General features: G+C 41.5%; 1 protein-coding gene across 1 annotated transcript; it reads left to right on the top strand.

The window, feature by feature from the left end:
- Nucleotides 1–4,702: 4,702 nt before the first annotated feature.
- On the top strand, nucleotides 4,703–12,847 carry C1H12orf75 (chromosome 1 C12orf75 homolog). The gene is made up of 5 exons (XM_010712711.1): nucleotides 4,703–4,706; nucleotides 4,818–4,842; nucleotides 11,025–11,060; nucleotides 11,969–12,048; nucleotides 12,617–12,847. The coding sequence occupies exons 1-5, from the start codon at nucleotides 4,703–4,705 to the stop codon at nucleotides 12,718–12,720; spliced, it is 249 nt and encodes an 82-aa protein (XP_010711013.1). The 3' UTR covers nucleotides 12,721–12,847.
- Nucleotides 12,848–13,092: the final 245 nt, after the last annotated feature.

Genomic DNA, 13,092 nt, shown 5'->3' with positions numbered 1-13,092 from the left:
GCTAAGGATAATGTTGTAGCATACTTCACAGAGCAGAGTAGACTTGGGTTACATCGGTCCCCATTTTCTTGCTTGGGTAAAATTTCAATTGTAGCCCAGCTAGTTTTTTTTTCCTAAGCAGACAGATACTTAATGATAGTTCAGCTAATGACATTAGCCTGTGTTGCATGGCTAGGATTACATCAGAGGAGCTCTCAGCCCTGTGGTCTGCAGGGTCTAAACTAATATTCATGATCTAGAATAACACTTCTGTCTGCGGTGCAGCACTCCAGAATACCAGTAAAACTGACAGAGCTCAGATTTTCCTTCCAGGGCATCAGACAGAAGGATGTGTGGCCTAAAGGCTCCTCAGCTGAGAAACAGACTTTTGAGCAAACTGATGTGTGCACATCCTTCTTAGAACCACCAACTGTTTTAATGTTAACTGTGGACTATATTTATTTGAAAAAAAATCCCACTAATGTTTTTGTTAGCAATAACAAATAATTTTATTATCAATTTTTTTTTTGTTTTCCTGATGTTTTGTTACTCTACTTTACATATCCATCTTTCATGGTATTCCCCGATGCTCCAGAAGCTCCAAAACAGCTCATCTGGGCTTTAAAATGCATCACCTTATCCATTAATTTCCCCTTTTTGGCATTAAGGCTTTTCCCTTCATACTAGCATTGCTTCACTCAGAATTTTTTAACTCCCTCCTCCATTCTATATCAATTGTAGTAGGAATGACAACGCCTTAAATTATGATATTCCGTGGAAGCTGGCAGTCTAGCCTTGATTTAAATATACAGACAAGCTGTTACTCTATGGGAAGCTTAAAATTAGCCAAATTAGGATGAAAGAGAATTTTCATACCAAGTTTAAACAGACTTATTAACATCAAGTTGGTGGAATACCAAGGAAACCATTCTGCTGTGAAAATAATTAATGTTTGATTGGGGGTGATGTCTATGTACCAAAGTACCGCTTGAGGAGCTGAAGAAGTAATCAATTTCTGTTAAAAAAAAAAAAAAAAAAGGTAGATCAGAATAGAATCTTAGCATCACAGAATGGCTTGGGTTGGAAGGGACTTTAAAGCCCATCCAGCTCCAATGCCCATACCATGGGCAGGGCTGCTACCTACCAGCTCAGGCTGCCCAAGGCCCCACCCAGCCTGGCTTTTGAGCGTCTCCGGGGATGGGGCACCCACAACAAAGAATTCCTATGATGTTAGGATTTGGTTCCATGTTGCTTTTTTTTGGCATAAATCAAAAGGGAGCATATGACAGAAAACTTCAGATGTGTTGCATGCATGTATATGTAATTTTTAATATTTTATTGCATTTTTCTGTTATCATTTGGAGTATTTGCAAGTAAATATTGTTTGAAAATGGAGGAATATACTCTTTGGCTACCAATTTCTCTCAACCATCTATTGCGTTCGCCCTGAAGTTACTGAAATCCTGCTTTTGTTTTGAAAGTTCAGACCCCCTCTCATTGAAAGGAGGATGCTTTGGGATATGCTCATTTACAAATCTGCTAAGCGAGCAAAGCAGTGCCTCTTATGATTCCTCAGATCCCCAGTCACTCTGCATGCTACAGGGAGGGTTCAGCTCTCTTTGCTGTTACCACCTCTACAGTGAGCTTGCCTATTTGCTGCATGGCAAAACCACTGTGAGTTGATGAAGGCAAGGTTTGTAGGGTCAAGTGCTGCCTTTCTTTAGGCCAAGCCGATGTAATTGAAAAAAACTGAAAAGCTTTCAGAAAAGCCTTTTTCAAGTCATATTTCTAAATCATCATGGCTACAAGAGCACTAAGTCTTGCTGTCGGTGGAAGAGCTATTTGTGAATAGTTGCTAAACAAGATACTTTGACTGAACTTCTGGCAGGAGGAACTTGAGAAACTGGAATAATGTGTTGCTTACAAAAAATATGAAGAGTTAAAGAAACATATTGGTGAAGTAATAAGAGTGAGGGTGAGTGGACTGGACTTTAAAAATAAACACAAGTCTTTGCAAAGTACAACGTTATTGGGTCCATTGTGAAATAAAAACTGTGTATAAGGGCTATTCAGGCTCCCCAGTGAAGAAACTTTATGTATTTTTACACAGAGAAAGTTTTAAGCCGCTTAACTGAAGTGGTGTTCATCTTCAAGCACAGCACTACCAGCAAGAAAACTGTTTTGTGAACTGGAAGCACTTACAGGTCTCTATTCAGACACTTTAGTGGTACTCAAGTGTATTTGGACTACATTCTGGTTTCACTTCTGCTAGTGAAGATGAGAAATTACGGTACTGAAACTGTGATGGAATCCCATCAATGGGGGTGAGGGTAACCTAATTCTTTGTGCTTATAAAAACAAAGGGAAACAAGCCAGTAAAAATTACTTCTTAAGAAGTGAATTTGTTTTCATCATACTTAGTTCTCAGTGTTTCTGTGTGAGGAGCATTTCAAAAAGCTGCAGGGAATTCCAGTTGTGGCACAGTCCCTAATGCCAAAGGGACTAGTTGCTGGGAGTTGGGAGCACTCGTAGCATTGCTTTGCTCTCCAACACAGACATGAACTCCAAGCTAAAAGGTCTGAGACAGCTTCTGTCCCAGAGTGCTTGTATATTTGTACCCTAATGCCTGCCTGCCATGTGGACTTCCAGCCCTGAGCTGACCCATCTTATGTCCAGAGCTGGCTCCCATGCTGCTGGTGGGGACAGAGGTGATGCACAGTTCTCTAAGTAATGCTCGGAAGAGAGGCATGGCATTGAGCATGGCTATGGCTTTGAAGTGTGCTTGATGATTGTTTGGAACTTGTGTCTCTACATTCAGAAATGCAGAAATGTAGGCCGACAGTTCTTCCCACCCAGCTAAGGTCTCAGTCTACGTATCAAACAATTCTGGTATGTTTCCTGCATGGAAGGTTTAATTTATTTAAATCGTAGAATCATTTGAGTTGCAAGAGACTGTCAAAGGTCATCTAGTCTGACTCCCTTGCAATGAACAGGGACATCTACAGCTGGATAGGTGCACAGAGCTCCTCCATCCTGATTGTGAATGTTACCAGTGATGGGGATTCAGTGCCTCTCTAGGCAACCTGTTCAGTGCTTCACCACTCTTATTAAAAACTTCTTCCTTATAGCCAGTCCAGATCTTCCTTCTTTTAGTTTGAAACCATTTCCCTTTGTCCTACCAAGATCCAAAGTGCTGAGAGCCTGGCTCGGACTTGACAAGAGCTCAGCGAAGGCTTCACAAAAGACCTTGAACCCTTTTGAAGAAATCAAGTTTGTTTGTTGTAAGCGAGCTTAGCTGTTGTAAGAAAATAAGAAAGTTGTAGTTCTAGTGCAGAACAGTCTCAGAACATAATAATTATTTCTACTGAAAAAAATCCTGCTGCCTACAGCAATGTGATTAGACTTCCCAAAATATCTGCTGTCTGAGCTGTTGTGGACGCCTGGGCTCTGTCTCGATGTGCAGGGTGGTATCCTGGAGACACACAGCTGGGCTGACTCGGAGCCAACTAGCCTGGGTAGTAGCAAAAGATATCTTCCCACGTCAGCCAAGAGCGGGCTTGCATGTGGTGCTGCAGTGCCAGCCTTCCATCTGGACACAATTAATTTGGAGGGTTTCTCTGTAATACCGTGTAGATGCACCTCCAGAGCCAAAAGTCTCAGGTAGCTGCCTGGTAGAATGTTAAAAGCTAGTTAAAGCTTGTCTACTCATAGAGGTGCATCTTTCAGCTTAGTTAAGAGTTTCTACTGATACATACAGCAGAACTGAGATTTTGCTGGCTCTCGAAGAAATCTGTATGGTCATACAAGATGAGTCTGTAGCGTTACTAGGCAAAGGGGATAACAGGAGTGAAATTATCCTCAAGAGTTAGCAGTAAGGAGGGATGTTTCCTTCTGTTCCAGCTATCCATTCAGGTAGGCAATGCTGGAAGGCCATTCTGGCCTTTAAAGTTCTCTTCCTCTTTGGTTTTGAAGTCAAGGCGCAGAAGGCGCATTATCACATACTGGAGTAAGGTGAAAGATGCTTGCTCATTATGGATATTTTTCAGCAGCAAACATAAAGTTTTAAAAGAAATAAAGTTGCAGAGCTGAAAAAAACCAACCCTAGTATCTGTTGGCTTGATAACTGTAGTTTCTGCAGAGTGAGCTCAGATGCCATCTTCCTGCTAAACACTCGGAGGAAGGGAAAAAAGAGAACTGAAACGTTTTCTAGTGTCTACTCTCGCCATTGTAATTAGTAGGAGGGATATTTTGCTGATTACTCAGGTGAATGACATACCAGTAATAGCCACACAGCATTAATAACTTGGGAGGAATGAGAAAGAGTTCATACTTGAGTGAACGTGCCTCTCCCAGCAAGAAGGATCTGAGTCACCAAAAAATCGATCACTGAGATCAGGCAGCCCAGTTGTGGCTTTTGTCTTTTTGCTTTTAGTTAAACACCAAGATGAATTACGGGGTGGTTGATCTGTTTAGGAGCTGACTGGAGCTTTGGGTGGATTGTGTCCCAGCGTTTATAGTGTTTCTGTCTAGTTGTTTTATAAAGCTCTGTTTGTCTGGCAGGAAGAATGGAGCAGCATTTACACATGTAGTGCTGAATCTGCAGCTGGATCAAATGGCGCATGCTCAAAATAAGTAGGCATTTAGGGGTAATTGCTTGGTTAGCAGCAGTGACTTTGTAGCAGACAAAATCACCAAAAAGCTATATCTATCTCTCTTTTACAGTATGCGTAAGAAAGTTGTTTAAGACAGAGAGGAAAATGCTTATTGTACTACCAGTTGGTTTAAGGATTATGCCATTATCTTGTAAACATACTTTTTTTTTTTCCTTTTCATTCTAGGTGCCACAGGGACTACTAAAGATGCGTAAGTACTTGCTCTGCCCTTTCAAACATGTAATCCTGGACTTATTTTCAGTCCTGCTAGTCTTACACTGGATTTAGTCACACGTAATGATTCATCTGGCTCCTAGTGTTATCAACACTGTCAGGAGTTTATTGTCATTGGTGACAACTTCCACCTCCTCAAAACCACCTCATGTTTACTATTCTACAGACTCCCCTTCTATTTCTCAGCCTCCATTGAGAAAGTCGTCTTCCTTAGCTGGTCATACAACTATAGACTATTCCCCATCATGTGCCAGTACAGCTTTCTGAAAGGGGCATGTCATTGTATGAAGTGAAACATGAGCTTCCACTCAGCCCTGTGGGAGATTCTAATGAGATACTCAGGCAAATGTTCCCACTTTGTGAGAGACCTGGTGACCCATCCAGACTTCCTTTTGAAAACACTCACCTTCCTAACTGGCTGCAAGCAAAGCCTCATTTGTTAGGGAAAGTTATGGCCTTTACTTTATTTGAACTGAAGATAGCATCTATCATTCCTCTTTCTGTCTCTTATTCCTGTTGCTGAGGAGCAGGGGGCAGCCCTACCCATCCTGTTTTTCTCCAAATGTGGAAGACCTGAACCTCTGTTGCCCTGCTGCCTGTTGCCAGTTTCTGGTTTTCAGAAAAGCTGCAGCAAAAGATTAGCCCTTCTCAGCCTGTTTTTCATTTCCTGATGCAAAATGTGCAGGGACAGATTTAATCAGACATAAATTTATTTTGCTATCAAAGAAAACACTAAAGAAGGCGTCCCCAGGTCTTGCCTTCTATTTCATAGAATTATTTGCCTCTGGAGTTTGAGACTGAGAATCTGGGGATGTATTTTCATATTGTGCAACAGCGACAATCTTTGATTTTACTTAGTTCATTTTAAATACCTACTGATTCTTCTACAGAAGAATCCTGGTGTAGAAATAAGGCCTGTCAGATAAACACCTGGAGAGAAGATCTTAAGCACAGGCTTGTCCTTGCTATTAGAGAGTATGGCTTAGAATTAAAGACGGGTCTCATTTGTGAGATGAATGCTGTTGTGACAGGTACTCTTGAGATTTGTGTTACCTATTTGGTCTGGCTTTTCAGTCTCAGACAATAAGCAAATTGCAAAAGGCAGGCTTATGAGGAAGCCCTTTTGATATAGCCTGCAGCATTCATGCGCTCAACACTCCTGTGTATCCAGAAACACTGTTTTCAATTTATATTAGGGTCTTCTTGTGTTGTTCAAGCAATTTAGGTAATTTAAACAACTACGTACAACTGCCTCTGTTTCTTTGTTCTTTAATAGTTTTACATTTCAAAATCTGCAAGCACTGTTAAATTAAGAATGTAGTAGACATCTCTGCGTTTGAAGCTATGGGTACATGTAGAACTGTGTTTATACTTAGTGACAGATAATCTGTCTGTCAAAAGTAGTAAGATAACTTAGAAAAAAAAACAAAATTTTAGTGCTGACTGCAAGAAAGAGAGTTGGTCCTGGAACCATTAGTCATTCAGATAAGTACAGTGGAGCCAGCAGAACAATGTGTGTGAGTAATAGTATGATTGAGTCTTCTAGTCAGGCCTCAGAAACACAGATCTGTTAAAGGGAGAGAAACAGCAGTATAACCAGAAAAGTCCTAGATCAATCATCCTAGTATTTAGCAGCAGATTTTTACAACAGAAGTAGAACACCGGAAAAAAAAGAAACTATTTCAGTCATGTTTACTGTGGTCAAGAAAAGCATTTAGGTGTGTTCTCACTTGTATCACACTTTTCAGCACGGGATTCGGTTATTGTAATTCAGAAGATTTCTTGTTTCCTGAGTCCTGCAACCCGCTGGGACTCCAGCAGCTGGGTGGATCTAAGGAGGGCTGGATCCTGCTCAGAGCCTACCGGTGGCCGCAAGGAAGCTGCTTGGCCCTCTGGGCCTTAGGTTGGGCATGTTTGGCCTTGGGTTGCTCCACTACTAACATCAGGATGATGATATAATTGTCCATGCTAAGTTCTCTTGAGATTGAGGTCAGAACAAAAAGGGCATTTTATCTGGGAATGTGATCTCCTCCTGTATACTCCAGCCTATAAATAACTGGTGAACCTGTCAGCTAGCTTCAAGCAACTCACTTGCAATGCTTCTAAAGGAAGGACGTTGTGCTATCTGGGAAAGCTTGGATATGGAAGGGATAAAGTATACACTGCAAAACAGTGTGATGCCTGTTGAAAGTGTGCCTAGATGAAGATTAGTAGCAGTAGGAAGGAAAGGATACAATAATTTTAGCCTGTTTCAAAATACTGGGGAGAAATCCATCAAATACAAATTGATAGTCCTTGTCCTTTGGTCCGAAGAAATACTGGGAAACTAAAGTGACACAATCTGTCACTTGTGCAAAGTTTAATGAGTCATTTCTGGTGGCAGTGCTGAGCACTACTAGAAGGAGTCTGCATAATACTGGAGCTCAACGTGGATGAAGCCATAAAACCTGAGATAAGAAAAATGTGGATGGAATGAATTAATGTGAATGCCTGTCATTTTATATTTAAAATACTACATGAAAAATGGCAGCTTGTTTGTTGTCAAATGGACTCAGGACTGGTGGATGTGAAAACTGACAGCTGGATAACTAAGAATATTTTTCAGACTTACAGGAATCCTCTTGGGACAGACAAATCCTTACCAAAAGAAACATTTATTCTAGCTGAAAATAGACGCTGTTATGTGAATTTGCTGTTAAATCTGCCTACCACTTGCAGGATTCCACCTACGTCACCTGCTGAAAAATGTGATCTCAGCCCCTTTGCAGCAGATGTCAACAGTGTCTAAGGGAAGGTGCAGTGGCACAGCATCAGATCACTGCAAAGCACATCAGACTTTCTGGTCCAGCCTATTGAGTTACCGTCCATTCCTGGTGCAGAAAGGCATATCATAACTTGTTCTGCCTGGAGGATACCATAAATAGAGGCTCTTTGATGCAAAATGGTTATTTTATATAGGTTATTTTTATGCTAGATTTTTCTTTCATCCTTGTCAAAAGGGGAAGCTAAAGACTTACAGAAGAGGAGAGGGGAGAGTGAGCCTGGGAGTTGCAGCAATTAGAGTGCTGCTGAAGCCAAGGGAACTGCCTTTCATTCCCATTCCCATGTGGCTGAGTGTCACCATTGCAGCTCACTCCCTGAGGCCACCTCTGCTCATGCAGCATGGATGCATGAGCAGCAGTGGTTCCATCGGCCTTAGCTGGCTCCTAGAAATTTAAACATTTGAAATTAGTGTGCACCTTTCAAAATGGTGCCTTAAACTAGAGATTACAGCTTATGAAGGCAAGACATGTGCGAAAATGCGTAATATGTAAACTGGAGCAGTACTCATTCCCATGCTGCTTTGAAATGACCTATTGGAAAGGTGGAAAATGGCTTCTTCCTCCATTGGCAGTGTCCACATTTTTCTTTATTTTTCTCTGAACACTTCTCTGTTCTTCCTCTGTCTGCTCAGTAGTAGCAGTATGGCAGATTGAACCCAGACATCACCCATTCCAAAAACTGTGGTCTGTTCCGACTATATTCGCTGTTGAGAATTTAAGAGAAAAGGCATTTTAAAATCAGACTTTGATTTGTAGCTATTAAGAGAAAAGGAGGAAAGCAAAATGTTTAAAAAATCTAGCCTGCTTAATCATAGTCCTGGGTTATTTGTTTTGGTGAGAGAATGACAATAATTGCTCAGTGATGCCCCATAATGGAACATTGCTAGAACAGAACGAAATAGCCCTGTTGCCTGGCAGAAGCTTTTTTAAACATTGACATTAATTTCCTGTTGGACAATATTGATTGTTATTCTTACAACTCCATTTTAGGGCTTCGAGCCACTCTTGAACTTGTCAGTGCTTTAAAAGGATTCTTTTCTCTGCATAATGGTTAATCTGGATTATAGAAACTGTTTCCAGTTGTATGAGATAATCCAGTGACACATTTGTTTGCTTCAACAGAAATGATTGTTTGTGATCTCCTGGCACCCAAAGTTCCTTTCTAAAAGCGTGGTCATTTTTTTAAAAACTAAAAATACACAGCTCACTCCTACCCATTGATATACATATGCTTTCCTCTTTCTTCTGCTGGAGCTGGGCAGAGTGATAAAGCAGCTTCATGCAGCCCTCAAGGAAAGGGATCTTTGCTTTTTTCTGGCTGTGTACAGGAGAGCTGAGGCTGGGTAGTGGCAGAGGATATTCTTCTTACCCATCTAGACAGCATTAGCAAGAAGGCCAGAGAGTAAGGCTGCCCAGAGGGGTTGTGGAGTTGTCTTCTCCAGAGATATTCGAGACCCATCCGGATGCCTACCTGTACAACCTTCTGTAGGGAACCTACTTGAGCAGGGAGTTGGACTTGGTGATCTCTTGAGGTCCCTTCCTACCCGTACAATTCTGTAATTCTGTTGGTCACTGTCTCTTGAGTGATAAGACATGGGCAAACACAGCAGCCAGTGGGATGCCCTTTGCAGTTTACCCAAAGGATAGTCACCCAGAGTACTTAAATGTTAAAAAGAACTGTGTATCCCTATTCACTGTGCTGATACACAGTGGACAGTTTGGGATGCTCTGCTGCATACAAAGAAGATGTGTGAGATTATTTCTAATTTGTAGCGCAAAACTTGCTATCTGCCCAGCAGAGCACTGACTGAGCTCTAAGGGACATCTTCCTGCATTTAAGATTGTGTCTTTCTTGTAGAACTGAACACAGTATTCATGGTACAGCCTCACCAGTGCTGAGTACAGAGGGACAGTCACCTCTGGGTCACGTTGCCTGCACTATTTCTGATTCAGTTGGCTGTCTGTTAACAATCCCAGATCCTTTTCCTTCACTCAGTTTGCCACCCACTCTTCCCCAAGCCGGTAGCACTGCATGGGGTTTTTGAGACTGAAGTGCAGGACCTGGCACTTAGTTTTCACAGCATCACAGAATGGCCTGGGTTGGAAGGAACTTCAGGGATCATCAAGCTCCAACCCCCCTGCCACAGGCAGGGCCACTGAAGCCCAATATGGTTGGCCACAGCTCATTGATCCAGCCTGCTCAGATCCTTCTGTAGAGTCTTCTTACACCTTGTCAGATCTACACTTTCTCCCTTACTACACCTACTTTTCAGAATAAATAAATTACAATGAGAAATGGCATACACCATTGTTCCGTATCCTCGTTCAGAAAATCCTTTCAATATGAAGTTAGCACTAAGTGGGTAACAGTCAGCCCTCCGTTTTATTGCCTGGGGAGCAGACTACAAATTCATAGCTGAGCTGATGTTGGGGAGTATCTTTTCATTGCCCCCATAATTCAGGCAATTTCTCCCTAAATGAGAATATCCAGGTGACGTTACCCAGCTGAACAACCTGTGCAAGCAGCAGAGTTCAAAGTCTAAATATTTAGTTAAAGGTATGTGAATACTTTGAGCGAAGGCTGATGCTGAGGCACAGGCTGAGAGCGCAGCTGGGGTACTATTACCCACAAGGAATCACATTGACAGAACCACATTTGCCTTCTTATCTTTACCCTCTGCTCTGGTTTAGTTACACTGGGCAGTATTTCAAGGAGGGGTAGTCAAACTTCAGTGACTCCTTATCCATTTTACCCAGACAGTAAAAGAAAACTGATTGCCCATTTATAAGGGATTAATTTTGCAATTTGTTGATTGGGAAACAGCTCTGACTTCAGTAGTAGCAGTACCTCACTTTATATAGGGGTTCTAGAACACATTTGGGCGCAGCTACTGTGAAGGTTCCTTTCTTCATCCTTGTTCTCATGCCATGGATGTCCACTCTCATCCAGTCCTCTGTTGATGGAAGAACAGACCATAATTGTTTCTGTTTTGTTCAGAGATTTTATGTTGTTGTACATTATGTGGGGACTCAATCAGGAAATATATTTATTTACCAGCTTCAGCTCCCAAGCCTAGTTTCAGGCATCTCTGGAGGGAATCAAGGCAAGTAAGCTACATCTGTTCTCAGTCCTTTTCTTTCTTCCATACATTAGATTGGAAAATTGTCATTCTTTTTTTTTTTGCCTTTGTGAGTACTTTATAGCACTGTGGGTGATCCGAATGAAACTGGAATCAGTAATAATACCATTCTTCCTTTGCCCCTGAATCTACCCTGATAGTGAGAGTATCTGAAAGAAACTATTTGCTAATGTGTTTTACGTCTTTTGCTGTTACAGAGCAGAAGAATCTGTATCAGATGATGACAAAAGGAGGTAGGTGCTGTACTTCCTTTATTTGGAATTGACTGCATTGACATTTGCTATTGGATATGCATCATATTAATTCCCACGACACCATCAGAGCAAAGCAAAAAAGAGTAGGAAATCTCATTCAAAACACAAAATTGGTGATCCTCACCCCTGTTAATGTGTTGGGGAAAGGAGCTTTTCAGCAAGAGGAGCACATATCTCACAGTGGTAAGTAATCTGCTCCATAATGGCCAGTGGCCTCTGCCATCACAACAGCCCTGCCACAGATGGCATTAGCATCATTAGGAGATCTCTGTTGGGCTGGAAATTGAAGGAAGTACAACTCTGTCATCAAACAAATCAGAAGTCAACTCAGAGACCCGGGAACTGGAGGAGATGTGATTCATTTAATACCTAATGGGTCAGAGAAGCTACTCTGTAAGTAGCTCCAAGTATGGCAGAGATTCTTAAGGACCCCATTTCCACCTCCTTGCATCAGTCTCTGCTTTTTATACTGGCCTCAGAGCTGGAAATACATTCTTTATGGTCATAAAAGGGAGATGGTCGGACTACAAAAGTATCTAATACTCTTATGCATTTTCTTACTAACAGTGTTCTTCAAGTATGGCCCTGAGGAGGGGGTATAGATCCTATTTATTAATCAGGAGAGGTCAAAGTGTTGTTTAGCTGGCATGCATTGTCAGAAGGAGGTGCTTCTGTGGTCTCAGGGCTATGCTCTGATATCAGATCATCTATCTCTTGGGTCTCTAGAAGAAGAACTTTCCTACAGCTGTGGGAAAGAAGGACTTCTCTGGTTGTGCATCCTCTCTGACCATCCATGGTCTTTGTAACGCTGCTGTGTGACGTTTATGCTGTTGGAAGAAGTGTTTCGCTTAAGCTCTGATGTCTGTTAATTTTTTTCTTCATATCAGGAACTATGGGGGTGTGTATGTTGGTCTGCCATCGGATGCAGCTGCCATGGTTTCCAGTCAGACGAAAACTGCATCAAAAGGTATTGAAAGGTTGTGCACTGCATTTCTCCCACTTTCTTGGTTAAATTTTATCTGGTAAGATGTATTTATCCTTTAAAACTCAGTGATTACTTCAGACAGACTTAACAGCATTGGGCCCTCTTAAGGCAGTGGGGCTGTTTATAATCACCCAAGTGATTGCTCCCGTATATTTAAGTAATAACATTCCAATTTCTGCAGAAGAATCATAGAGCAGATGGTGCCAGGGTGGTACATTGTCTTCTGAACAGCTTCTCTGTGCTCTGAGTGCTGTGTGAATTCAAGGAAAACAAAATACTGTTAGGATTAAGAGGCGATGATATATGCGCTTTGCAGAGCCTTGGCACTATTTTTAGATTTGAAGATGTTTACTTGCACTGTGGTGAAATTCAGTAATAACGGTTAGTGAGTGCTTGCTTTCAGGTTTGCTTCTGTTCTTATATGATACCTAGCGCAAATTGTGTCTTTTCCATGCTATATTTTTAAACAGTGGGAAATAAAACATTGTGTTTACAAGTACTTAGTAGACAAGCCATAAATATATTTATAAGATCGTGTAATATTTTTCAGATTTAATACAACAAAATGCTGCTGTCACTTATGTACACCACAGAGCTAAGTCACTGACTGGAGCTTCCAAAATGTGCTGCAAAACAAAAAATGAAGAAAAATAACAGTGTTTGTCATAATAATAGCAGCTGTCTTTGGAACAGTAGTACCTCTGTTGCATGCTTTGTTTAACTGTGTTCTAAATGAGTGATATGTTACAATGTTTTAACCTTCTTTACCTTTTGTTTTCCAATTAAGATTAGAAGGAAATAAACACATCAAGATCAAAACAGCTGGAGGTCAGTATGGCTTAATTACTGTTACGTGTTTGGGATGTGTTAGTTGGAAAGAAACCAGGTGGTGATGCTCTGTGAGCTGCTGTCAGGAGTCTGGAGATCGCCTGCTTGTGTTTCCAGCTGCACTGTGATTTCTAAGGGCTGAACCAGGGTCAGGTCTCAGTGGTGCAGACAGAAACGAAGCAGTGGGTAAAGCCACCT

Source organism: Meleagris gallopavo, chromosome 1, assembly GCF_000146605.3.
Source record: "Meleagris gallopavo isolate NT-WF06-2002-E0010 breed Aviagen turkey brand Nicholas breeding stock chromosome 1, Turkey_5.1, whole genome shotgun sequence".
In the NCBI taxonomy this organism is placed as follows: domain Eukaryota; kingdom Metazoa; phylum Chordata; class Aves; order Galliformes; family Phasianidae; genus Meleagris; species Meleagris gallopavo.
Note: the sequence above shows the minus strand (reverse complement) of the source record. Positions and strands in the feature narration are given on the sequence as shown.